The sequence below is a fragment of the Eubalaena glacialis genome, chromosome 18, assembly GCF_028564815.1.
Source record: "Eubalaena glacialis isolate mEubGla1 chromosome 18, mEubGla1.1.hap2.+ XY, whole genome shotgun sequence".
Classification (NCBI taxonomy): domain Eukaryota; kingdom Metazoa; phylum Chordata; class Mammalia; order Artiodactyla; family Balaenidae; genus Eubalaena; species Eubalaena glacialis.
In genome coordinates this window covers 59,245,792-59,272,549 of record NC_083733.1, presented here as the reverse complement: position 1 = coordinate 59,272,549, position 26,758 = coordinate 59,245,792, and the positions used below count along the sequence as shown (strand labels likewise).

At 39.4% G+C, this 26,758-nt stretch overlaps 1 protein-coding gene across 2 annotated transcripts; it reads left to right on the top strand.

Moving 5' to 3' along the window:
* On the top strand, positions 1-26,756 carry ZNF112 (zinc finger protein 112). 2 transcript variants are annotated; one of them, XM_061173122.1, is made up of 6 exons: positions 1-53; positions 7,567-7,705; positions 7,808-7,852; positions 10,410-10,536; positions 14,095-14,190; positions 23,469-26,756. In XM_061173122.1, exons 3-6 carry the CDS (start codon positions 7,838-7,840, stop codon positions 25,967-25,969), a joined length of 2,739 nt encoding a protein of 912 aa, XP_061029105.1. In that variant the 5' UTR covers positions 1-53; positions 7,567-7,705; positions 7,808-7,837; the 3' UTR covers positions 25,970-26,756. The 2 variants fall into 2 exon arrangements, with proteins under 2 accessions (XP_061029105.1, XP_061029106.1); XM_061173123.1 differs by lacking the exon at positions 7,567-7,705 and having other exon boundaries at positions 20-53.
* Positions 26,757-26,758: the final 2 nt, after the last annotated feature.

Below are 26,758 nucleotides of genomic sequence, written 5' to 3'. Positions count from 1 at the left end.
AGTCACTTCCGGCCCAGGTACGCGAGGCCGCGGCCTTCTTTCCTCTCGGAAAGGTGAGCCTTCCCTCCCCCGGGCCCCTCTCCCCGCGTCTACACTGACCTTTCTTCGCTTTGTTGTGGGCCAATAGCGAGCCGGCCCTCGACCTTGGGGAAGGAATCCATCTGCGGCGAAGGGCGCGGTTGGTGCTCCCTTTGAATGAGCCTCCTGGAGCGTGGGACTGTTGGTGAATCTCTGGTTTAGGGGCCCGGGCCAGGGCCGTACGTCTCTGGGGTTGGGGGTCTCCTGGATTCTGTACTTGCCTCCCCCGCCCCTTTTCGCGACCACCAGCCCGCGCTGCCGCTTCCTAACAGTATATTCGGCGAGTATCTTCATGTCTCTGTCTCCTCTTCTTTAAAGTTGGCCTTAGTGTCTACCTAATAGGGCTATTTTGAGAGTTAAATGAGAATGTACAGGAAAAGACTTAGAACAGAGGCTGGCTTGTGGTTTAAAATCACAAGGTCTCTTGTTACTAGTATTTTTTAATTTCCCGAAAAGCGCTCAGTTGCCTGAAAGCTTTTGTGAACCCGGGATTGGGTCAGAGCTCCTGCTACAGTGTCCCTGGCCCTTCTCTGATCCCTGAAGGAATCGGGGCTGAACCCAGACTCCTAATTTTTTTAATTAAAATTTTTGGAGAGGATCACTTCTGGCTGTTGTCTGGGATGTGCACTGTGATTTATGCGGGAGGACTGATGAAGTTCTGATTTCTTTCAGCCTCCTTTCCTCTCCCAGCCTCACTTGCAAAAGGCTGGTGAGGAGGGAATGACCCTTTGGCCGCAGGCAGCAGAGACTCACCTGACTAGGACTTAGCATCCTTCTTCCTCTTATGTCATCTCTTCGCAGGGGAGAAGACATTTCCATCACTCATGGGCAAATTCTGCTACAAAGATGCCCTGGTATTTGTTGAATAAATGCAGGAAGGGATGGGGGAATATGTGGGCATGAGTAATAATGATAATGTTTAAACATTTAGTGCTAAACATTAATCTAGGAGCTTTATATGAATGAACATACTTAATCCTCACAAGAGCCCTATGGAAACTGGGGATACTGTTATTCCCATGTTAAAGATGAGGAAACAGACACAGAGCCTGAGTTGTTTATCCTAGGTCACACAGCTAGTAAGAGGCTTAGCTGGGATTTGAATTTAGGTAGTTTCGGTCTGCTGCCTTAGTTCCTAATGTGTTTAGTGTCAGGTTGAGAAGGCATGTTTGGATTTTTGTAGAGGGCCATGAAAGCTTTGAGTTTTTGATGAGATTTTTTTCAGTTATCTGCAATTTAATTGAGTTTTATTTGAAATAATATTATAATTCATATTCTGATTATAAAAATAATGATTGCATATTATAGAGAATTAAGAAAATTTATGAAGGGTGTAGTACAGGATGTAGAGATAACAATATTAATATTTTAATGTTTTCCTGTTCTGTAGATTTATTTTTGGACTTTTACTTAAGTTTTTCAAAATAGGTATCATAGGTTTTATTTTCCCCTTAAGTTCTTACTGTGGAAATTTACAAACAGAGCCAAATGTAATAAGAATAAAATAATGAACCCTTGTGGAACCATCACCCAAATTCAACCCTTGTTAACATTTGTCAGTCTTGTATCAACACACCCCTGCTCCAATTTTTTTGTTTGTTTCAGTATTTTAAAGCAAGTCCCCAGCATTGAGTCAGTATGATAGTGATTGATTTATTGTTATAACTGCCAAAAATTGATTATCATCCATTGTTTATATCCAAGACCAAGAAAGGGAGAAGTTAGCAGCTACTGCAAGGTTTTTATTTTTGCAGCTTGGAGAATGGCACTCATTTGAGAAAGCTAGGGGACACAAGAGCATTGCAGTTTGGAGAGGGATGGTTCCAAAGTCCAATGCTTTTTGTTTTCCCGTATACAGTTTGACTTACCTATGTCTTGGGGCTCTTTGTTTCTCATCTCTCTCTTTTCATACACTGAAAGTTCTGTTGCTGGGACCATGTCATATTTTTCTCTGTGTGCCCAGCACACAGTACAAGATTGGCAAGGGTTTGGAGTTAGAGTAGCTACTCAACAGACTGCCGGCATCAAGAGTTTGCAGTGCAAAATTCCTGAAATTGGAATTAGGTAACAAAACAGAATAGAAATAACCCATGGAGATGTTCCTTAATCTTTAATATTGGTGAGCTATAGAATCCACCATCTATTTCAGATTATTGAAATGCTTATGAGCAATTATTTTCATGATCTAAAACAAATTTCCTGAGAAACACATTGATAGAAATAATAGCTAACATTTATAGATTGTGTTTTATGACCAGGCAGTGTTTCCAGTGACTTACAGATACTAACTTATTTTTCATAACAAACCTATCATTACCCTCATTTTACAGATGAGAAGCAGGTCTTTTAAAACAATCATCATACAGTAAAATTAACTATTTTTTTCCTGTTTAGGGTACAATTTTATTAATTTTACCACAGGTGTAGATTCGTATAATCACCACTTTGATCAGCCACAGAATAGATTGACCATAATTGGCCATATTTTGCCAACCCTGATTTTGTCTAGTATTTTCATGTTTTCAGTTACAGCGATTTATGTTTTATGTTTATTTTGGATTTATTGACTTCTATCTTATGTTTATTATTTCCTTTTTTTCTGTTTGTGTTAGGTTTAACTTATTTTCCCTTTTTCCCCTAGTTCTTAGCTTAGATAATGGATTTAAGACTCCTCTTTTCTAATATATACATCATTGAATACATTTTTTTTAATAATATCTGCTTTGGCAGCATCTCATACATTTTGATATGTTGTGTCTTCATTTTCATTCCATTCAAAATATGCTCTTTCTTTCTTTCTTTCTTTGGTTGTGCTGGGTCTTAGTAGTGGCAGGCAAGCTCCTTAGTTGCGGCAGGCGGGCTCCTTTAGTTGCGGCTCGAGGGCTCCTTAGTTGTGGCTGGCAGGCTCCTGAGTTGCGGCTCACCGGCTCCTTAATTGCGACATGCAGACTCCTTAGTTGTGGCATGTGAACTCTTAGTTGTGGCATGCATGTGGGATCTAGTTCCCTGACCAGGGATCAAACCCGGGCCCCCTGCATTGGGAGCGCAGAGGCTTAACCACTGCACCACCAGGGAAGTCCCTGCTCTACTTTCTTTTGTGACTTTGTCCATTGGTTGCTAGAAGTATGCTGTTTAATTTCTAAATGTTTGGAGATTGTCCAGATATCTTTTTGTTATTCATTTCTTGTTTAATGCTATAATAGTTAGAGAAAATATCACTTCTGGATACATCATAAACAAACTTCTGAAAATTAAAAATAAAAATTCTTGAGTACACTTAGAGAAAATGCCACATTGTATGTGGTAGAACAATGATTCATACATCTGCAGATTTCTCATTGGAAATCATGTAGGCCAGAAAACATTGGAACAGCATCCTTGAGGTGCTTAAACAAATCATCAACTCAGAATTATATATCCAGTGAAAATTTCCTTCAGGAAGAAGGGGGGGAAATGTCACACCTATGCTAAAAATGCTTCCTATGTTAAAGGAAGTTCTTTAGGTTGAACAGAAATGATACCAAATGGAAACTAGGAACTTCAGAAATTAAAAAAGAGCAACAAAAATAGTAAGTTTTTTTGTAAATATAAAATATTGTTTTTCTCCTCTTAAAAATGCAGCTGTTTAAAATAAAAATTATAGCTTTCTCGGCTAGAGCACTGTATATAGAGAATACATACAACAACTAATACAAGAACGGGAGAATTGGTAAAATAATAACACTAAGTACACTGTGAAAGATATGTATATTGCAACCCCGGAGGAGGAAAAAAAAAAACCCTAACAGGTGATAATAGCCAAAAACTAAAGATAAAAAGAGATGAATTTAGTTCTAAAAAAAATTCAACCCAAAAGAGGGCAGAAAAAGGGTCATAGAGGAAGAAAATCAAGAAGGAAAAACAGGGAAAAATAATAAAATAGTAGACTTAAATCTGACCATATTAAAAATTACATGACATGCTAATGACCTAAATACATTAATTTTAAAAGATTGTTAAGAGTGGATAAAGAACAAAAACTGAGTATATGCTGTCTAAAGGAGCCCCACTTTAGCTATAAGGATATAGATATGTTAAAAGGATTTTAAAAAATGTACCATGCAAACATCAATCAAAAGAAGGCTGGAGTGACTATATTAATATCAGACAAAATAGACTTCAGAACAAGGACTATTACCAGGGAGAAGTAGGGACATTACACCAAGCGTCAATTCACCACGTAGACATAACAATCCTAAATGTGTATCCAGAAAACAACAGAGCTTCAAACTACGTGAAGAAAATCTGACAGAACTGAAAGAAGAGATAGAGAAATCCACAATTAAATATGGAGATTTCAACACTCTTCTCAGTAATCAATACAAGCAGACTGAAACTCATTAAGAATACAAAACTGATTATTCCTACCTGAACAATACCATTAACCAACTTGACCTTACTGACATTTCTAGAACATGCTATCAATACAACAGAGTGCACATTACTTTCATAAGCTTCAGTTTTAGCAATTTCTGTTGACCTGTCTTTGAGTTCACTGGAGTTTCTGCTCCTTGTTTCTGATCTGTTTCTCCCACTCAGTTGCAGGTTTCTATGTAGCAGGGACTAGGTCAGGTTCTCATTGTGCTTATTGCCAAGTATAGGGATTAGCAGAAAAGAGTTATTCAGTATCTGTTTGGGGTTGGTGTAGTTTTCCAACAGGCAGCAGAAAATAGGAACCTTCAGCTATGTGAGATTGTATTGAAATTTTCTGAAAATGGATGTGGGAGAATAAACAGTATAACTATTCCCTGTCCTTTATCTCAATAAGTTTTGGTGGGATGCTGAAGCCACCAGCTTTTTCAGAATATTCCAAAGGTACTATACACCTAATGATAATTACTACCTAAAGTAAATATACTTAGAAACAAACCAAGGCTAATGTGTGGCTTCTGTATATTTCATGGTGATAATGAGGATGATACAAATAATAGCTAACATTTATTAGGTGCTTATTATGAACCTCACTGGCTTTCTAATGCTTTGGTGCATTAACTCATCTGTTCTTCATAATAACCCTATTTTTATTTCCATTTTACAGATGAAGAAACAGAGGCATCAAGAGGTTAATTAACTTGTAAAAGTTTACTTTGCCAGTAAGTGGCAGAATCAAGATTGAAGCTTGGTGGCCTGATTCTATAGCCTGGGCTCTTGGCCAAAGCCCTGCTTTTTTTAGACTGGCAAAGTGGGTTTTAGGAATTAATAAGGCTGCAGCCAAACCTGTTAAAAGGTATCCTGGAGCAGCTGAATGTTAAAAGCTAAGAGGGTCAAGGATGCAGGTGGGCAAACTACTGCCCATGGCTTATTTTTGTAAATCCCCTCTTCCTCCCCAGCTAAGAATGGTTTTTATTGGGTTGGCCAAAAGGTTCATTCGGTTTTTTTCCGTAAGATGGCTCTAGTAGCCCTTAGTTGTCTTTAACTTCATTCGAAACAATTCTGTTAGATTGTATGTGACAGCTGTCATATCAGCGTGCATTTAAAAAAAGACTTATGAATTTTTGTGTAGCCATTTTAATATTGAAGATGGAAGGAAAAGAAAGCAACATCTTTGGCATATTATGCTTTATTATTTCAAGAAGGGTAAAAACGTAACTGAAACGCGAAAAAAGATTTTTGCACTGTATGGAGAAGGTTCTGTGACTGATCGAATGTGTCAAAAGTGGTTTGTGAAGTTTCACGCTGGAGATTTCTTGCTGGACGAGGCTCCCCGGTTGGGTAGACCGGTTGAAGTTGATAGCGATCAAATCGAGACATTAATTGAGAACAATCAACGTTATACCACGCGGGAGATAGCCGACATACTCAAAATATCCAAATCAAGCATTGAAAATCATTTGTGCCAGCTTGGTTATGTTAATCGCTTTGATGTTTGGCTTCCATGTAAGTTAAGTGAAAAAAAACCTTCTTGACCATATTTCTACATGCGATTCTCTACTTAAAGGTAATGAAAACGTTCCGTTTTTAAAACAAATTGTGATGGGTGATGAAAAGTGGATACTGTACAATAATGTGGAACGGAAGAGATCGTGGGGCAAGCGAAATGAACCACCACCAACCACACCAAAGGCCAGTCTTCATCCAAAGAAGGTGATGTTGTGTATATGGTGGGATTGGAAGGGAGCCCTCAATTATAAGCTCCTTACGGAAAACCAAACAACTAGTTCCAACAAGTACTGCTCTCAATTAGACCATCTGAAAGCAGCACTCCATGAAAAGTGTCCAGAATTAGTCAACAGAAAATGCAAAATCTTCCATCAGGATAACGCAAGACCACATGTTTCTTTGATAACCAGGCAAAAACTGTCACAACTTGGCTGGGAAGTTCTGATTCATCTGCCATATTCACCAGACATTGCACCTTCAGATTTCCATTTATCTTGGTCATTACAAAATTCTCTTAATAGAAAAAATTCCAATTCCCTGGAAGACTGTAAAAGGCACCTGGGACAGTTTTTTGCTCAGAAAGGTAAAAAGTTTTGGGAAGATGGAATTATGATGTTGCCTGAAAAATGGCAGAAGGTTGTGGAACAAAAGGGTGAATATGTTGTTCAATAAAGTTCTTGGTGAAAATGAAAAATGTGTCTTTTATTTTTACTTAGAAACCAAAGGCACTTTTTGGCCAACCCAATACATATGAAAGGTTGTAAAAAGAACAGCATTCCACAGAGACAGTTTGTGGCCACAAAGCCCATGATTAGCCCCTTTTTGAGTTCTTTTTCTTCCACAGATGACTTTGAAGTTGCTTGGGAATAGTAAATAAGATAAAAAACAGTAAATAACTATTGAGAACAGTAAATAACCTTGAGGAAGAACCCAAGAAATTAAACTCCTGTTCTCCAAATCCTCCCAAGGGTCAAGCAGTGAGCCAATGCTTTACACAGATATAGTAGCATCACGGGCTTAATCTTTATTATATCCATGTGGGAAGAGGGAAGTATCAACACCAGTTGAGCCTCCTCCCGCTTCAGGAGGAATATTCACCAGCCACTAAACTTTTCAGAAGGGTGGGCTCAGTGTCTAAAGAAATGTTATTATCAGGGCAACAACTTACTAAGTGAAAAGCCATAATCTCTGCCACGCAGATTTCTTTCAACCCCATCTGCAAGGACAGTTTCATGATGTAGAATAGTATCTGCTTCTCTGCAGCTACAAGATAATAGAAAACATTGGTATAGTTACAACAGTTTTCCACTACTCACCCACATAATCCTAACAGCAATCTTATAATGTTGGTACTATTACGATCCCAATGCTACAGCTTGCAGAAATGAAACCTAGAGAGGTTAATTAATTTAACCATGGTTAAAAATATATAGCAAGTATATAGCAGTGCCAATATACAGCAATTTTATAGCAATGTGAGGTTTTGAAAACGAATTGTCCCCAGAGGCCACTTTTAACCAGTACCTCTCCTCTCCCACTTAACTGTCTCTCCTTTCCCACATTTCCCAGGATCAGAATGAGTACCTGGGGAGCCTCGAGGTGTGTGAGGACTGCCAGGTATAGCGGTGCAGGCTGTCCCATGCTCGCGGGCATCCTGCCGGGATAGCCTAGTGGCAGCTGGACCCCTGCCCACACCCTGCTTGTGAAGGTGTGTGTGCCTGGGAGGAGGGACACCTTTTTCTGATTTGCACAGAGATGCATTTCCCTCTCTCTCATGGCTTCTTTCTTTTTACCTTTTGTGCCTCTTCAGGTCTCTGCCTTTCCCCAGGAAACGGAGAAGATGATCAAGTTCCAGGTGAGTTGGATTTTTATTTCTGTCATTTAACAGGTATTTCATTTCTCAGTAAGTGGACACCTTTTTTCTCTTCCTTGCCAAGCGTAAAGAGTGACAGCAGACATTTAATACCATTTGTGTGCCGTGCTCTTTTGTTTCATTTTTAAAAATTTTCCCTTTTCAGTTTTTATTATCATTGTATTTCACAACTAATGGTGTAAAAGAGAATAGAAACTTTTTAAATGGGAAAGCCCACACATTATTACCCTGCTTACAAATCACCTGTGTTTTCCATGCTCATTTTTCATGTGCATTCATAACTATACTTGCAATAATAGATACAATTTTGAATTTTTTTTTCACTTAAAATTATAGCACTTAATTTTTGTCATCTAATATTATTTCAATGAACTGTTATACACTCTCCCCCATTTTGTTTAACTATTTGTCATTCACAAGTTTTTAAATTCATGAGGATTCTCACAGTTTTACACAACAGCATCAGTTTCTCTACATCTAATCTTTACTCAAAAAGCAATTCTGAGAGAATTCTGATACTGTTTGTCCTTATGTTCTAGGGACTCAAAACTTTAAAAAAAATTTTTTTTTTCTTAAGTGGTACCTTTGTAAAAAGACTACTTAAAGGATGGTTTTGTCTAACAGGGTCATACTGAGGCTGAACTCAGAAAAAAAATAGTGTTAGCTGTTTTCATTCAAAAAGAGCTAGATTCTTTCTTTCCAAGACCTGAAAGCTTTCTTTGTGTGTGTCTGTGTCTGTTTGTGTGCCTGTGTGTCACACCATTCATGAATTAATTTATTAGAGCATTACAGGTACTTACTTTTAAAATTTTAGTCATACTATAAGACACCCAGGCACTTTCCATCTGTCATGCGATTCACTGCTGTAAGAGGGACTTGGAATCATCTTCACTGTCAACATGAAGATAAGAGGTTCATGTAAGTTGAAGACCTGTTCAAGTTCCTACAGTAGGCAAGTATCTGGCCAACTCCAAAGCCTTTGCCTTCTGGATTAAGAGTATCAGGCATACCATTTGGGTGGAAAGAGAGGCAAAAAAAAACCCAAACACACAGACAAACAAAAAACAAACCAGAGTTCTCATTCAGAGACCAAGACTTGAAGTTGTGATGTTCAGAGCTCCAGCCAGAACAAATACACGCTGAGCATGTCTTCATATAGAAATTTTAAATTTCCCTATAGCAAAAAACTAAAATACAAATAGCAAGGTAGAAAGAAAAATCTTTATAACATACATGGAAGAAAAGGCCTTACTGTCCCCAAATGAATGAATGTTATTACAAAACAAGAAATAGAGACGACCAGCAAACCTATGAAAAGAGAATGATCTTCATTACTAATAACTTCGTGAAAAATTTTTTTTTTTTTTGCCGCACCGGGTGGGATCTTAGTTCCCTGACCGGGGATCGAACCTGTGCCCCTTGCAGTGGAAGCGCGGATTCTTAACCACCGGACCGCCAGGGAAGTTCCGTGAAAATTTTTTGAGATAACTAGTTTTTACTTCCCAAATTGACTTCTGAGATTATCAAAGATTTTTTTTTTTTTTAAATATTCATGTCCATTGTTGGCCAGGGTATAGAGGTTTAGGGATTTATACTTTCTTGGAAGCAGAATAAGTTAAGAAAAATCTTTTTGGAGGAAACATCTGCCATTATGGTTTCAAAACTTTAAAGTTTGTTATTCTTCAACATGACCATTTCTACGTTTTGTAATTTATTTTAAGGAGATAACCAGCAGAGTTCCAGGGACTAAGGTCTATATGGAAAGATTTTTTGCAACATTGTTTATAATAAGTAACTTAAAACTAAGCATGCATTATTTGGATCAGTTCACTATATTCTCAGTCATCAATTTCTTGAATTACTATGCAGCCCTGAAGTGGGATGCCAGAAATGATAATCATCCTCCTCATCATCATCACAATAATAGTTGTCATTTATTGGGTACTTGCTGTGTACCAGTCACTGTTCCTAAGTGCTTTACCTATAGTCACTCGTTTTATTACCAGTACCCTAAGGTACAGTTATCAGCCTGCAAATGAAGAGAGCATGAGGACCAAGTCCAAGGTCCCACAGCAGAGCATCCTAATGGGAACACAGGCATTCAGGCTCCAGAGCTGTGCCCATAAATGCTGCACATTTGGATGGGGCACAGAGGAGGAGCTACATACTCAAACAGTAAGGGTGACTCGTGCCCTGTAAGATGAGCACATTAAATAAGTGGTGTAAGTGTATAAAAGAGGGAAAACAGACTTCATCACACGCTGTTGGAACTAAAGCTTTTCTAGCAGCCCACGCGATGCACCAGAGCTCCAGGGACTTACCTATAGGAGTACTCACAAAAGGCAGCAATTTAAAGTGCGAGGATTTCTTTTCCTGCAGCCCTTCTGGTGGATGGAATTGGCAGTGTGAAAAGCAAACAGAAGGCAGCCACTGAAATTTGACTCGGTCCCTCGGAATCCGGAACAGCTTCCCATCCTTGACACTTTCTCAGTGCTGCCCCTCTTCCATAAACATCGTCTGTGTGTGTTTGGTATTGTAGGAGCCAGTGTCCTTCAAGGACGTGGCCGTGGTCTTCACCGAGGAGGAGCTGGGGCTGCTGGACTCCGCCCAGAGGAAGCTGTACCGAGATGTGATGCTGGAGAACTTCCGGAACTTGCTCTCAGTGGGTGAGGACGGGCGCCCTCTGTGACGCGGTGTCAGCCTCCTGGGGTGTCTTTGTGTGCGCGGTTGTTTGAAGCTCTGGGACTCCTAAAATCATTCTCTGAGCTTGGGTACCTACGAGTCCTAGTAATCCCTGTGCAGCAGAGACTAGATGTTTCTGATATTTCTGTCCAGGAAAAAAATCTGTCTTTTGAACTATAAATGGGCAGCTTGTGGTCCTGCCGCACTGGTTTGTCCTAAAATCAGTTTAGTGAGTTGCTCCAGCTTCTTTGTTTTTCAGGGTTCCAGTAACTGTAGTTGTTTTTGTTTGTTTTTTTTGGTGGGGGGGGGCACCACACCACACGACTTGCGGGATCTTAGTTCCCTAACCAGGGATTGAACCTAGGCCTTCCTCAGTGAAAGCACGGAGTCCTAACCACTGGGCCGCCAGGGAATTCCCACTGTAGTTGTTTATTAATGTGATTTTTCACAGGTACTTTGCTTTTTGCTTTAACAATGTATTTGTAAATAACTTCAAACTTACAGAAAATTTGCAAAAATATAGAACAAGAACACCCATATAGCTTTTACCTAGATTCACCTATAATAACATTTTACCCCATTTAAATTTTATCATTTATGCGCATGTTCTTTCTCTCTTCATAAATATTTATGTATATGTATGAAAACATATGTATATACCTCATTTCTTTTCTGAACCATTTGAGGGTAATTTACGTACACCATGGCCCTATTATCTCTAAATACTTCAGTGTATATGCAGAGTTCAGGAATCCCAAAACTACCCTTACTCTGACACCAGTTGCAAGCTCGGGGGGTCCCCGAGCCTCAGTAATTTGCTAGAACTCTCAGAAGTCACTAAAAGCTGTTATGCTCACAGCTACACTTTATTATATGGAAAGGATACAGAATAAAATCAGCCAAGAGAAGAGACGCCTGGGGCAGAGTTCAGGGGAGTTTCCAGCACAAACTCCCAGTTGTCCTCTCCCAGTGGAGTCGTGGACAGCACTCGCTCTCCCCATCAGTGACGGGTGACCGTACATGCGGAGTATTGCCAACCAGGGAGGCTCACACAAACCTTGGTGTCCAGAGCTTTGATTGCGGCTTGGTCACGTAGATGTGGTTGGACACCTATGTGGCTGACTTTGGTTTCCACCCGCCCCCTCACTCGCGGAAATCAAGCTGATACACATGGCCTAAAGGCCCCATCGTAAATCACATTGTTAAACTCTCTGGTGTGGCCCAGGGCCTCCAGGTAAAAAAAGACACTCTTATCAGGCAGTACATTGCCAGTGCTGAGAGATCATCTCCCAAGAGCTGAGGGCAAAAGCCAGACCTCTCTTTGGGCAAGGTTAATACTTCACTGAACAGTATATTTTGTAGAAATAGGAATATTCTCTTACATATCCCCAGTGCAGATATAGTACTTTTATCCCATCTTATCATTTATACCCTAATTTTCTCAGTAGAGCCAATTATATAACTTAAGGCATATTTTTCTCTCTCCAGGGCAAGATCCAGCCTAGGGTCTAGTCTAGCTGTCAGTGTTTCTTTAGCCTCCTTTAATTTGGAGCATTTTCACAGCATTGCTTTGCCTTTTCAGACTGTGACGTTTTTAAGGAATACTGCTACTCCCTCCCCCCATTTTTAATAGAGCATTCCTAGTGTTTCCTCATAATTAGACTCAGATGATCCATTCTGGCTGGAACTCTGCAGTTGGTAGTGGTGTGTCCTTTTGAGGGTGTCACATCTAGAGACACACCATCTGTCCCTCATTAGTGATGCTAATTTTCATCACCCTGTCAAGATGTCCAATTTCTCCACTATTAGATTACTGCTTTGTTTCCTCTTGCAGTCACAGGGCAACACTTTTTAAGACCACACAAACATTTCCCTATAGACTTAGCATCCAATGATGATTCTTGCCGTATCCAGTCTTTACCATGATAGTTACCAAGTGATGATTTTCTGACTTCGTACTTCCTTCACACGTAGCAGTGATGAGCACTTGGCATTCTACAGAAAGCAAGAGCCCCTCTCTCTTTACCATTTATTTATTTATTATTTGTAGGGACTTGTGAATTCTCTTATAAAAATGATTTGTAATTTATTACTGTAATAATTATCTTGCTAAAGTTGTTCCAAATTTGACCCCTTTAAGCTGACTCCTTGCCCTTATAATATGCCCCCAGGCTTTTTTTGAGCACTCCCTTATTTTGGGGCATAGCATGCCGTCCTAGGCTCATCCTTTACTTTGCCTCAGCTCTGGAATCATTTATTTCATTTATTGGGGAATGGTATTTAACACCAAGGTCTGGATGCTAGGGATTGTCCTTGCCACTGTGGTTTCTTTGTTTCCTGGTCTCAGGGTTTAGAGCTAGGAGGGAGGGGTGTGTCTGTGTGTGTATACTCATATGCATACACATATACATGCACACATATTGATATAAATATGTATATATATGAATAGTTATTCAGTTTCATTCAAAATAAGAGAGATGTTAATTCAGATTATACTGAAACACCGTTTTTCATCCATGAGATTAGCAAAAATTCAAAAACATAACACTGTACTTTTGGGGCAAAGCTGTGGGGAATAAAGCACTTTCATGCATTGAAAGTAGGAGTGCAACTCGATACCACCCCTAAGGAGAGGAATTTGACAATATCTAACAGAACTATGGAGTTACCCTTTCCCAGCAATTCACTTGTAGGAATTTTCCCTAAAGGTAACAAAGTGCAAAAGAGCATTAATAGTATACTAGTTTGTGTAAGGAGGAAAATAAGTAAATATATGAATATCTGCTGACCTTGATAAGAAGAAACACAGGAAGGATTAATCAGGAAATCATGAAGTTTCTTATAAGTGGGTGGAAGGTAATAGTGTGGAAGGGATGTTTGAGAGAGTTACACTTCTCTGAATACACTTTTTAGTCTAGTTTGGACTTTTGAAAATATGTTGGTTCAACACATTCTGAAAAGTAAATCAAATAAGAAGCAAAGGGATGATAATCTAAAAGAAAAATGAATTGTATTTGAAATTAATACCTTAACCACAATGAATAGAGAAAAGAAAGAAAGAATTCACGGAAGTAGCTAAGGAACACAGTGTATAACTCTATACCCTTAGTTTTAGGTACAGTGGGAGGGGGATGGGAGAATGACTTGCAATCCTGAACAGTTTTTAGTGGATTTGTTTATTGCTCTGATATGGAATAAGCAATTCTGAGACTATTTTAGATGTACTACAGGTGCCAAGGCCATTCAATGGAGAAAGTATCATCTTTTCAACAGACGGTGCCGAAGCATTTGGACTTCCGTATGCATGTATTTGCATGCCTCACACCTACCAAAAAATTAACTCAAAATGGATAAGAGACATAATGTAAAATGTAACCTCTAGAAGGAAACACAGGAGAAAATCTTCATGATCTTGGGTTAAAGAGGTCTTAGGCAAAGAGGTCTTAGGTATGATCCCAAAAACATGATTCAGAAAAGAAAAAAAACACACAAGTGGGACTTGGTCAAAATTTAAAACTTTTGCTGTCCTCGCCTTTTTACAGGGAATCAGCCCTTCAAACCAGAGCTTATATTCCAGCTGGAGAGAGAAGAAGAGCTTTTGATGATGGAGACAGAGACCCAGAGAGATGGGTGTTCAGGTGAGAACCATCCAGCAGTGACCCAGCAGCCAGAGAGCCCCTCCTGAAACATGAGTCAGAAAATGTCAGGCCCTGAGGTGTGTGTCCCTTCACCCCCTCTAGCTTTCCACATTCTAGCTCATTCATTCTGTCCCAGCTGTACTGGCCCATTGCTGCCCATCAGACCTGTCAGAATTATGCTTCTGCTTCAGGTTACTTGGCTTGCTTTGCTCTGTGCCTTGACTGAGTGAATTGGTTAATACATGTGTGGTCTTCACTGTCTTCAGTCCTCCTTGAGGCAGCTAATAGGTATAGAATAAATCAGTGTGATGGAGGGATACTCCAGAATATTGTTTGTCAACTGATGAATGCCTATCCTAATTCTAACTGTTTAGGTGTCCTTGAGTATTCATGGATAGGTAGCCATTATTCCTAAAAGATGAATAGCCAGTCAGCTAAAGGAAATATCAAAAATGATCAATGCCAACATTATAATTGAGCCTTCCCATGCAGCAATTTCAAGTGAGACACTCTTGCATTAACTTCCTCATTCAGATGCCCAGCTCTTTATCTTCCCATTCTGTCCTCTCTTCTCACTGTCGCATCCCCTAACACCTGAACAGTCTCTTGACCTAGCTACGGTTTTTTTTTAAAAATTTTATTCAATTTACTTAAATTAAAAAAAAAACAAACAGTTCACCTGTTTTTCCCATCCCCCAACCCCTGCCTCTTGCAACCAACGATCTGTTCTCTGTATCTGTGAGCTTGGTTGGTTTTGTGTGTTTGTTGCGGGGCAGGGGGTGGTGACTTTAGATTCCACATATGAGAGAGATCGAGTGGTATTTGTCTTCAAATACCTCAAGGTCTACCCGTATTGTTGCAAATGGCAAGATTTCATTTTTATTTATGGCTGAATTTTCTTTATCCATTCATCCATCAGGGGACACTTAGATTGTTTCCTTATCTTGACTATTGTAAATAATGCTGCAGTGTACATGGGGGTGCATATATTTTTTCTTTTTTTTAATGAATTTATTTATTTATTTTTGGCTGTGTTGGGTCTTTGTTGCCATGCACGGGCTTTCTCTAGTTGCGGTGAGCGGGGGTTACTCTTCATTGTGGTGTATGGGCTTCTCATTGCGGTGGCTTCTCTTTGTTGCGGAGCACGGACTATAGGTGCGTGGGCTTCAGTAGTTGTGGCACGTGAGCTCAGTAGTTGTGGCTCGTGGGCTCTAGAGCACAGGCTCAGTAGTTGTGGCGCACGGGCTTAGTTGCTCCATGGCATGTGGAATCTTCCCGGACCAGGGCTCGAACCCGTGTCCCCTGCATTGGCAGGCGGATTCTTAAGCACTGTGCCACCAGGGAAGCCCCATATATCTTTTTGAGTTACTGTTTTCGTTTTCTTCGGATAAATACCCAGAAGTAGAATTGCTGAATCATATGATAGTTCTATTTTGAATTTTTTGAGGACCCTCCATACTGATTTCCATAGTGGCTGCACCAACTTCCATTCCCACCAGTAGTGTACAAGGGCTCCCTCTCCTCCACATCCTTGCCACCATTTGTTTTCTCTTGTCTTTTTTGATAATAGACATCCTAACAGGTGGGAGGTGATAATCTCATTGTGGATTTGATTTGCATTTCCCTGATGATTAATGTTGTTGAGCATCTTTTTATGAACCTGTTGGCCATCTGTATGTCTTCGTTGGGAAAATGTCTGTTCTGGTCTTCTGCCCATTTTTTTATCAGATCATTTGGTTTTTGCTATTGAATTGTATGAGTTCTTTATATATTTTGGATATAACCCCTTACCAGATATATGATTTGCACATATTTTTCTCCCATTCAGTAGTTTGCCTTTTCGTTTTATTGTTGGTTTTCTTTGCTGTGCAGAAGCTTCTTAGTTTGATTGTAGCCCCACTTGTTTATTTTTCTTTTGTTTCTTTTGCTTTTGATGAAGGATAAAGTGATTTTTATCCTTCATTTTGGTAATGTGGTGTATCACACTTACTGATTTGCAGATGTTGAACCATCCTTGCATCCCTACAATAAATCCCATTTGATTTTGGTGTAGGATCCTTTTAATGTGTTGTTGAATTCAGTTTGCTAATATTTTGTTTAGGATTTTTACATTATGTTCATCAGAGATATTGGCCTGTAGTTTTCTTTTTGAAGTGGAACTTCCAAGTTGGACATATATGCAAGTCCAAACATTTTAGTAATGTTTTTGAGTCCTCAGACCCTGGTGTCAGAAGCCATGGTCACACCTGTGTAGCTAAGGATGCTCCTGGGTGAGAAGGCGAGTCAATTGAAAATTTCAAAACAAATTACTTCACTTCTATAATTTTTTGTTTCCATCTCAGTTAACATTCAGAGTCATAACAGGCAATACACTCTCTAGAACAGGGGTCAGCAAAGTTTTTCTCTAAAGGTCCAGATAGTGAATATTTTAGGCTTTGCTGGCCATATGTGGTCTCTGTCACATATTCTTCTTTGTTTTTTCTTACACCATTTTAAAAAATGTAAAATCTATTCTTGTTCTTAAGCTATACAAAAACAGGGCTAGGGCCATAGTGTGCCAGTCCCCCTGCCTGATAGCATCAGTAGGAATGTAATGTCATATTTTAAAATATCTTTTTATTTAATTTTTTACATATACTAACATGTATATATTAATGCAAATATATATTAATGCAAAATTTTGAAAATGTACATTCTTATTTTTAATATACTAATTTTTCTCCTTCATGGTACCTTGATCAAGAAATCCCTCCCAATCTGAGATTATCTCTTTTTTAAAATAATCATCACTACATAATCCAGTATGTGGCTATAACATGTATCATTTACCCATTTTTTAATTGATGGGCATTCATTTCTCCGCCGTCCCCCTTGTTTTTTTACTACTAATATAGAAAGTACAGCAATAAAAACCCCAATCCAAATGTCCTTGGGTACTAGTGATTTTATTTCTGTGGAATAAATTACCTGGTGACTCAGAGATTCAAAGAGAAAAACCATCCTACTGAGCTGTTTTTTATTGGCTGCGTCAGGTCTTAGTTGCAGTACATGGGATCTTTGTTGAAGCATGTGGGATCTTTTCATTATGGCACAGTCTCTTTGTTGCAGCGCTCAGGCTTCTCTCTGGTTGTAGTGTGTGGGTTTTCTCTCTAGTTGTGGCACGCGGGCTCCAGGGTGCATGGGCTCCAGGGCACGTGGGCTCTGTAGTTTGCTGCACGCGGGTTCTCTCATTGAGGCAGGTTCTCTCATGTGAGCTCAGTAGTTGTGGTGCACAGGCTTAGTTGCCCCGCGGCACGTGGGATCTTAGGTCCCTGACTGGGATCGAACCCACGTCCCCTGCATTGGAGGGTGGATTCTTTACCACTGGACCACCAGGGAAGCCCCCTTACTGAGCTTTAACTTTGGAGTTGTAACCAAGAGAGACATAATTATCCCCCATTGACTTTCTTGCAGCCTCTAGGAGCTGATTTAATTGACGTGGGCAAAGAAATATTTTTAAAATGATAGTCTTACAACCACTCTGTTAGCAGAAGAACCATCTCAATTTCCACTAGGAAAGAGAACGATGTCAATAAATAATGGCTTCTTTTTTTTAATTTATTTTTGGCTGTATTGGGTCTTCGTTGCTGCGCGTGAGCTTTCTTTAGTTGTGGTGAGTGCGGGCTACTCTTCGTTGCGATGAGCGGGCTCTAGGTACATGGGAGTAGTGGCATGTGGGCTCAGTAGTTGTGGCTCATGGGCTCTAGAGCGCAGGCTCAGTAGTTGTGACGCACGGGCTTCGTTGCTCTGCGACATGTGAGATCTTCCTGGACCAGGGCTTGAACCGTGTCCCCTGCATTGGCAGGCAGATCCCTAACCACTGCACCACCAGGGAAGTCCCAATAATGGCTTCTTAACTGTCCATCTCCTTGCAAGATGTTCCAAGTCGCAACCCATCCATCTCTTCCAAAGTCAGCATCTACATAAATTTCCTAGTTTTTTTTCAGGCCAGGCAAGGAAGATTCAAGGTGAGAAAAACAAGAGTTAGGAAGACCAGCCCCTGTCTTTCTTTTTATCCCCTATTCAAAAATAAATATATATTTCTTCATCTTTATTTCGTACATGTTAGCCATTAAATAAACAAATGTTAATGTAGATTTTAGACAGTTTTCAAGCCTTCATCCCCATAAAGATCTAGTGTATAATTTTCAACTGGTGACCATTATAACCTGAAAAAAGAAGAAGTTGTACTCTCAGGTTTCATACATCCTGAGGGAAAGAAAGAATATATCTCAAGTGGTAATTTGTTCCCAGTATTTCGAAACTTCAGTCCATGTAGGCATGAAACTAAGAGGTACAAACCTACCTATTGATATTTTTCCAAGTTTCTGCATTTGAACTTTGCATTTGAACCTTATAATTATTTCATTACAAACTTTATACCTTCCTCAACTATTTGCACCAGTGGTTTTCATACTTTTTTGGCCATGGCCTTCAGTATGTAATGTAACCCAGTACAGACCTATGTGTGTATACATATCTGCAAGTCTGAAACAGGCATTTATGCAGTGATACCCTGACATGCAGTGCAACTGTGATATTTTCTGTCCTTTTTAAAATTGCATGTCACAATCTATTAAATTGATCTTAAGCCTCACTAATGGTTTCCCACCATTAGTGTTCTTGTGCTGTTATAGGCTATTCATTCCAAATACATCCAATAATATTCCATAATCTGTTTTCAACCTTCTCTGCCAGTGATTAAATTTTGTCTTCTATTGGAAAATGATAAGAAAAATAATTTTACTTGGAGTGAAAAAGATGATTTGTAATCCATCTTTACATAAAATCAGCTTGTCAGTCCACATAAGCAAACAAAATCTGTTTCATGGAATTGCCTGATTAATTTGATCAGAGGTGCAGAGTCAGCAACCTGTTAGAGCCACCTGCACCTGTTGCTGACATGAGGCATCACGATCCCCAGGGGCTCTGAAAGGTGATCCTTTACCAACACTATACCTTAATACTGCTGACTGCTGCTGATGCGATCTGAAACTCCCAGCAGGGATGGAAAGGGAAGTTTCTGGTCCGTAGAGCCAGGCAAGCATCATTGCTGTATAAACCAAGGGCTTCTGGGCTTTTTTTTTTTCCCCATAGCAGATTATTCCTGTTTTTCATTTCCAGTGTCATTTCTAATTATAGCAAAACCATCCACTTCATTAACCAGGAGATACTTACTTTTAGTAATCTCCATCTTTCAAGTAATAAGGTGCTCCCTGCAAATTATCTTGCTTTTTCTTCTCCTTCCTTGGTAGTTTGCTGGTTCCAGCTAGATCTGAATACCATTCCTGTCAGTAGTTCTCACGTAGCTGTTCTCAGCTATTTCCTTCGATAATTTTAATTCCTTTATGGCTTAATTAGAATATCAAACATCACTGGGTTAAGAGTTGCTGAAGTCGTAACTTAACCTTATATGTTAACCTTAACTAAACCTTAAGTGTTTTTTTTTGTTTTTTTTTTAATATTAGGGGATATTATTATTTATTTATTTATTTTTAAAATTTTGGCTGTGTTGGGTCTTCGTTTCTGCGCGAGGGCTTTCTCTAGTTGCGGCAAGCGGGGGCCATTCTTCATCGCGGTGCGCGGGCCTCTCGCTATCGCGGCCTCTCTTGTTGTGGAGCACAGGCTCCAGACGCGCAGGCTCAGTAGTTGTGGCTCACGGGCCTAGTTGCTCCGCGGCATGTGGGATCTTCCCAGACCAGGGCTTGAACCCGTGTCCCCTGCATTGGCAGGCAGATTCTCAACCACTGCGCCACCAGGGAAGCCCAACCTTAAGTTTTAATGCAACCTTTCATAAATACCTTATGATGTCTTACACATGCCAATCATGTTGATCTAGCATTACAATTCCTTGCCAGCATTTCCTTTTTAATAGAAAACTTACTACATTTGCATTAACTAACTGCAGACATAAAGTACATATGGGTAAAATGGCATTTTGTTAATAAAATGTGATACATCTGTTTTTTAAATTATACATATGTTTAATTACTTTTTTCTTATAATTTTTAGATTACTTTTTTGATCATTTACAGTGGTGACATCTGATCTCAGGCTGTGATAGGCTGGCCATTTTATGCTAGAATAGTCTTTGTTTTCTGCATTTCACTTCTTCTGTCTCCACCCCACATAACCCTGTTCTTGTTTTCAAACAGGCAGATCTCGGAGATATTGCAGGTTCGGTTCCAGAGCACCGCAATAAAGCAAATATTGCATATAAAGCAAGTCACAAATTTTTTGGTTTACTAGTGCATATAAAAGTCATGTTTATACTATACTGTAGTCTATTAAGTGTGCAATAGCATTATGCTAAAAAAACAATTCACATACCTTAATTAAAAAATACTTTATTGCTAAAACATACTAACCATCATCTGAGCCTTCAGTGAGTCATAGTAGTAACATCAAAGATCACAGATAACCATGACAAATATAATAATGAAAAAGTTTGAAATATTGTGAGAATTACCAAAATGTAACACAGAGACATCAAATGAGCAAATTCTGTTGGAAAAATAGTGCCAGTAGGCTTGCTCAACATAGGGTTGCCTTCAATTTGTAGGAAACTCTACCTGCGAAGCACAGTAAAGCAAAGCACAATAAAACAAGGTATGGAGTATATTTTTCCCTGTAGACTGAGTTAAAATGGCTTCTAAAATGATAGCTTTGTGGCATAGAGTTGGATGTTGTAGCCACTGTTAATGTACATGATTAGAAAGAACTCTTCTCAAGCTCACATGGAACATTCACCAAGATAGACCGTATTCTGAATCATAAAACACACCTTAACAAATTTAAAAGAATAGAAATCATGCAGTGCCTGCTCTCAGACTGCAATGGAATTAAACTAGAAGTCAATAAATCAAATAACTGGAAGACCTCAAATGGAGATTAAACAATACACTTCCAAATAACACATGGGTCAAAGAAGAAATCTCAAGAGAAATTTTAAGATATTTTGAACTACATGAAAATGAAAACACAACCTACCAAAATTTGTGGGCTGCAGCAAAAGCACTGCTTAGAGGAAAATTTATAGCATTGAATACATGCATTAGAAAAGAAGAAAGGTCTAAAATCAATCATCTAAGCTTCCACCTTAGGAAACTAGAAAAAGAAAAGCAAATTGTAAGCAGAAGAAAAGTAAGTAGAACACAAGAATACAAATTGGAAATAAGAAATCAGTAGAGAAAATCAGTGAAACCAAAAGCTGGTTCTTTGAAAAGATGCCTAAAACGGATAAGCTTCTTAGCTAGGGTAACTAAGAAAAAGATACACAAATTACTAATATCACAGAAATGCAAATTACTAATATCAGAAATGAAAGAGAGAACATGACTACAGAACCTGTGGGCATTAAAAGAATAAAAAAGGAATACTATGAACAAACTATATGCCCACAAATTTGACAGCCTAGATGAAACAGGCCAATTCCTTGAAAGACACATTTGCCAAAAGTAAAGTAAAGCTATTTACTTTATTTGACATGCCTCGTTTACTATGTCCCTTCATTTCATTATTATATAAAATATTAATATAGTAATTGAAAGCTTTGCTTTTGAGAAACCAAAGACATCACTAGGCATTTTTTAAATTAATTTTTTATTGGAGTATAGGTGGTTGGCATTTTTTTTTTAAAGTACTGAGATGAGTACTCATAGACATGCCGTAAAGTGTTACCCTGCAGTCAGTGCACTGCCCCAGATCCTGCTGCCACGCAATCATCAGTGTGGCCTTTTATTTTTAATTTTTAAAAAAATTGGGCATAGGGTGGGCCTACAGGTAAGATTTTATACAAGAAAAACTACACATTTATTTTCAAAATTAAAAATACACAATCCACAAGATTCTTGTGACCTTTGCTTTTCTCATCAGCAGGTGATATCTGAGTGTAGCCCTACCTCTCATACAGCCTTTCAACATTGCAGTAAAACTGCCATCACCAGTTCCTTTACCATGAAAAATAACACATATATGCACTTTCAGTTCTGTGAGTGAGAGTAACTCAAGCTGTGATCTATTCATTATGTGCTTACTGAGCAACTACTATTTGCTAAGAATGTTACAGGCAGTGAGGGTAATGCTGTGTACACAGCGAAGTGCTTGTCCTTGTGGATAATACTCCCCACTGTGGAGAGACAGAAAAACACAAAGAATTATTATGTTTGAGGATAATATTCATGTTATTAAAAAAATCCTCTTTTACTGCTTTTTTTTTCCCCGGATGGTGAAAGAGAATTAATGTACTGCCAAGTGTTAGGAGAGTGAGTGCATGTTATTACTTCAACCCCGTCAGACCACCGGTCCTCAGGGAGTATACTTCTCACCAGGATATGAAGATCTGCTGCCTACTGATAATCTGAGCTTTCATAACTAAGGGACAAGCCATTTCCACCCAAACATACCCATCTTCAACTCTTCTGGAGCCTGAAATTCCCTAAACATTAAAGTAATTTTCCAGCAAAATGGTGCACGCCAAAGTCAATGTTCGTTGAGTTTTGTTTGTTTGATAACAAAGGACACCTACTGGTGCCATAAAACTTGCCTATGCTTCCCTCAGCCTCCATTTTTTTCTGATGTCTTTGGAGTTGAATTCTGTCACCGTGTTTTACATTCTGACCTGCACCATGGCCCTTGATAATTGCAAAATATCTTTTGAAAGGAGTTAAAGCTGATAATGGCTTACAGTGACTTAGAAGAGCTTATTAGTCTCATGAAGATAAAGAACGCATTAGAGATAGGCAGTTTGATGCCTCAAGCATAGATTAAATATCTACTTTTACCTTCATCTGCACCGCATTTAACATGCAGTCTTCTTAAAAACAAACAAAAACGTTACCATGCCCATTACTATCAGGGCAAAAAGCATTTATCCACTTGAAACTATACTCTTTCCAATTTGAGACTGTCCCCTTCTGTTTTCTTGAAATCTCCAGGCAGCCCATGATAATATGTGTATGGTTTAACTAGGCATTTTGAACAGGGCCACCATCTTCGATGTCCAGGTTGTGTTGCAAAGCCCTGATTTTGAGGCACGCAGATAGCCTGAATTCTGGGGATCCTACTTATATTCCTGGTGTAGCCAAAGATGAGCCATTTTCTAAGTATCGTCAGAGGTAGTAACATAAATTTTCCTCCAGTTTATTGAAGTTGCATGTCATCATCTACGTGCAAAATCTTGAAATCTCTGAATAAAAACATTCACTGTGTACACGTCTAAAATCTCTTTATTCTTATAGGAACCAAGAGTCAACATAATATGGAAAGTATTCAAGAAGTGGGATTAAGCTGCCTTTCCTCCAAAGAGCTTTCCACCTGGCAGACCTGGCAACAAGGTGCAGGCAGGTTAACCGGGTGTCAAGATTCCATGAAAATTTTTCAAGAGACTATTTCTCAGTTGCAAAAACAAGGTGATTCCCCCTGCCAAGTTTGGGCAGGAATACCGATTCAGATTTCTGAAGATGAGAACTACATATTGACTCATATAGGAGATGGTTCCCATGACATAAAAAGTCAAGAATTTCCCTCTTGGAGAGCCCAGCATTCTTGGAGGAAAATGTATCTTACAGAGTCACGTAATTATCAGTGTAGATGTCAGAAAATTTCCATGAAAAATGATTTCTGTACGTCTGAAAGTATCAGTTGGATCTCACATCACAATGATAATCTGGGTGTACACAGAACAGAAAAAAACTATAGCTGCCATGACTGTGGAGAAGATGTCATGAAGGTTTCATTGCTTCATCAAGACTTAATTCAAACAGGGCAAAAGCCCTACCCTGGTAATGAGTACAGAAAAGCCTTCGACAATGACTCCAGCTCTGAAGTTCTTTGGCAGTTACACTTAGAAGGAAAGCCCCGTACATACAGTCCATGTGGAAAGGACTGTAGTTACAGTTCAGTTCTTCATACTCATCAAAGTGTTTGTAGAGGAGATAACTGTGTTTCTGAGAGTTCACATCTGCAGTGCCATCAGAAAGTACACGCAGAGGAGGTGCCATTTAAATATGAATATGGTGAGAACTTCAATCAGTGTTCCTCTCATAACACATATGAACTTACTCACACAGGAGAGATGTCCGACAGATGCAACATTTATGAGAAGGGCTTCAGTCATAGCTTAGACCTTAGTAGTAGTTTTAGGGTCCATGCTGAGCAGGAGCCCTGTGAATTTGAGGAGAATGGGAATGTCTTTAACCAGAATTCTTGCCTTCGAGCCCATCAGAAAATCCAAACTGAAGAGAAACTATACACAGATGTGGTGTGTGAGAAGGGTTTCATTTGTAACTCAGATTGTAACGTTCAGCACAGAGTTCACATGGAAGAGATTCCCTATAATTCTGAGGTGTGTGGTAATGGCTTCAGTCTGGCCTCACATTTTCAAGACCTTCAGATAGTCCACACTAGGGAACAACCATATAAACATTATACATGTGGTAACAGCTTCAGCCAAAATTCATATCTTCAGGGCCATCAGAAAATTCACATTGGAGAGAAACCTTACAAGGAGTGTGGGAATGGCTTCAATTGGAATTCAAAACCTAAAGATCATCAGAGAGTCCACACTGGAGAGAAGCCGTACAAATGCAATGCATGTGGTAAAGTCTTCAGTCATAGATCAGTTCTTAATGTTCATCAGAGGGTCCACACAGGAGAGAAACCTTTTAAATGTGAGGAGTGTGATAAGGGATTCAGTCGGAGTTCATACCTTCAAGCCCATCAGAGAGTCCACACTGGAGAAAAACCATACAAATGTGAGGAGTGTGGGAAGGGATTCAGTCGCAATTCATACCTTCAAGGCCATCAGAGGGTCCACACTGGGGAGAAACCATACAAGTGTGAGGAGTGTGGGAAAGGATTCAGTCGGAGTTCACACCTTCAAGGCCATCAGAGAGTTCACACTGGAGAAAAACCATTCAAGTGTGAGGAGTGTGGGAAGGGATTCAGTTGGAGCTTTAATCTTCAAATTCATCAGAGGGTTCACACAGGAGAGAAACCCTATAAATGTGGAGAATGTGATAAGGGCTTCAGTAAGGCCTCAACTCTTCTGGCCCATCAGAGAGTCCACACGGGAGAGAAGCCATACCAATGTGATGAGTGTGGTAAGAGCTTCAGTCAGAGATCATACCTTCAAAGCCATCAGAGTGTCCACACTGGCGAGAGACCCTATATATGTGAGGTATGTGGGAAGGGCTTCAGTCAGAGAGCATATCTTCAAGGTCATCAGAGAGTCCACACCAGAGTGAAGCCATATAAATGTGAGATGTGTGGGAAGGGCTTTAGTCAGAGCTCACGCCTTGAAGCACATCAGAGGGCCCACACAGGAGGGAAACCATACAAATGTGAGGTGTGCACAAAGGGTTTCAGTGAAAGTTCACGCCTTCAAGCACATCAGAGGGTCCACGCAGAAGGGAGGCCCTATAAATGTGAACAATGTGGTAAGGGTTTCAGTGGGTTTTCAAGTCTTCAAGCCCATCACAGAGTCCACACTGGGGAAAAACCATACAAATGTGAGGTGTGTGGTAAGGGCTTCAGTCAGAGATCAAACCTCCAGGCTCATCAGAGAGTCCACACGGGAGAGAAACCCTATAAATGCGATGCATGTGGTAAGGGTTTCCGTTGGAGCTCAGGTCTTCTAATTCATCAAAGAGTCCATAGTGGTGATACATTCTATAAAAGTGAAGAGTATGGTAAGGATTATCTCTCTTCAGAGAATCCATACAAAAGTGAAATTCGGTAAAATGGTATTCTATTGCATTCTGAAGTCCTCAAACGAGAGCTGAAATTTTCCATTCACTCCAGTTCTTATAGTAGAAAAAGAATTTCTTTCATGAAAAGGTAATGTTTCTGCCCAGCATCAACATTCGCAATAGTCAGGAGACCACACAGCAGAGACATCTAACGAGAGAGGTTCCATACGGGATTTTGTGAGAACTTTAACATGTCATTGCACGTGACTTTAACCAGTTGTTGCACTAGGGCTTAAAAAAGATATGAGTATAGTCAGGATTTTAACAGAAGCACAGTGATGAGCATGCCTGAATCCACGTCCACTGGAATGTAGTTAATGAGAGAAGGGACTTCATGCATTGTGAAGTCTCCAAAGCCACGACACTGCATAACTCAATATTAGGTGCTCAGTACTTTTTGCTAAATGACTAAAAGTGTGTAAAGGTATCATGTTTGAATTTTTTATTAAGCTTATTTTCCCCAAAAAATCATTTAAAAATATATTTGGAGGAGGAATACTGCAAGTAATGTAAGCACTTCAAGTAAATAAATATTATTTGAAATGTATCAGCAATATCGCAATCTGAAATTACATGAATTTGGTTGTAACCCTGTTGGGACTGGTTCTCTCCCTTTGTCCCTCGTGTAAGCAGGGATGAACTGAATTTCTTACCATTTGGTCTCTTTCTCTACAGTATACTATCCATTTTAGTTTAGCTGTGAGTACGTACACCTGTGTGCACTTTAAAGGACAGTACAAACTGATAAAACAATGTTTCTGGTTAACTTTACAAAAATG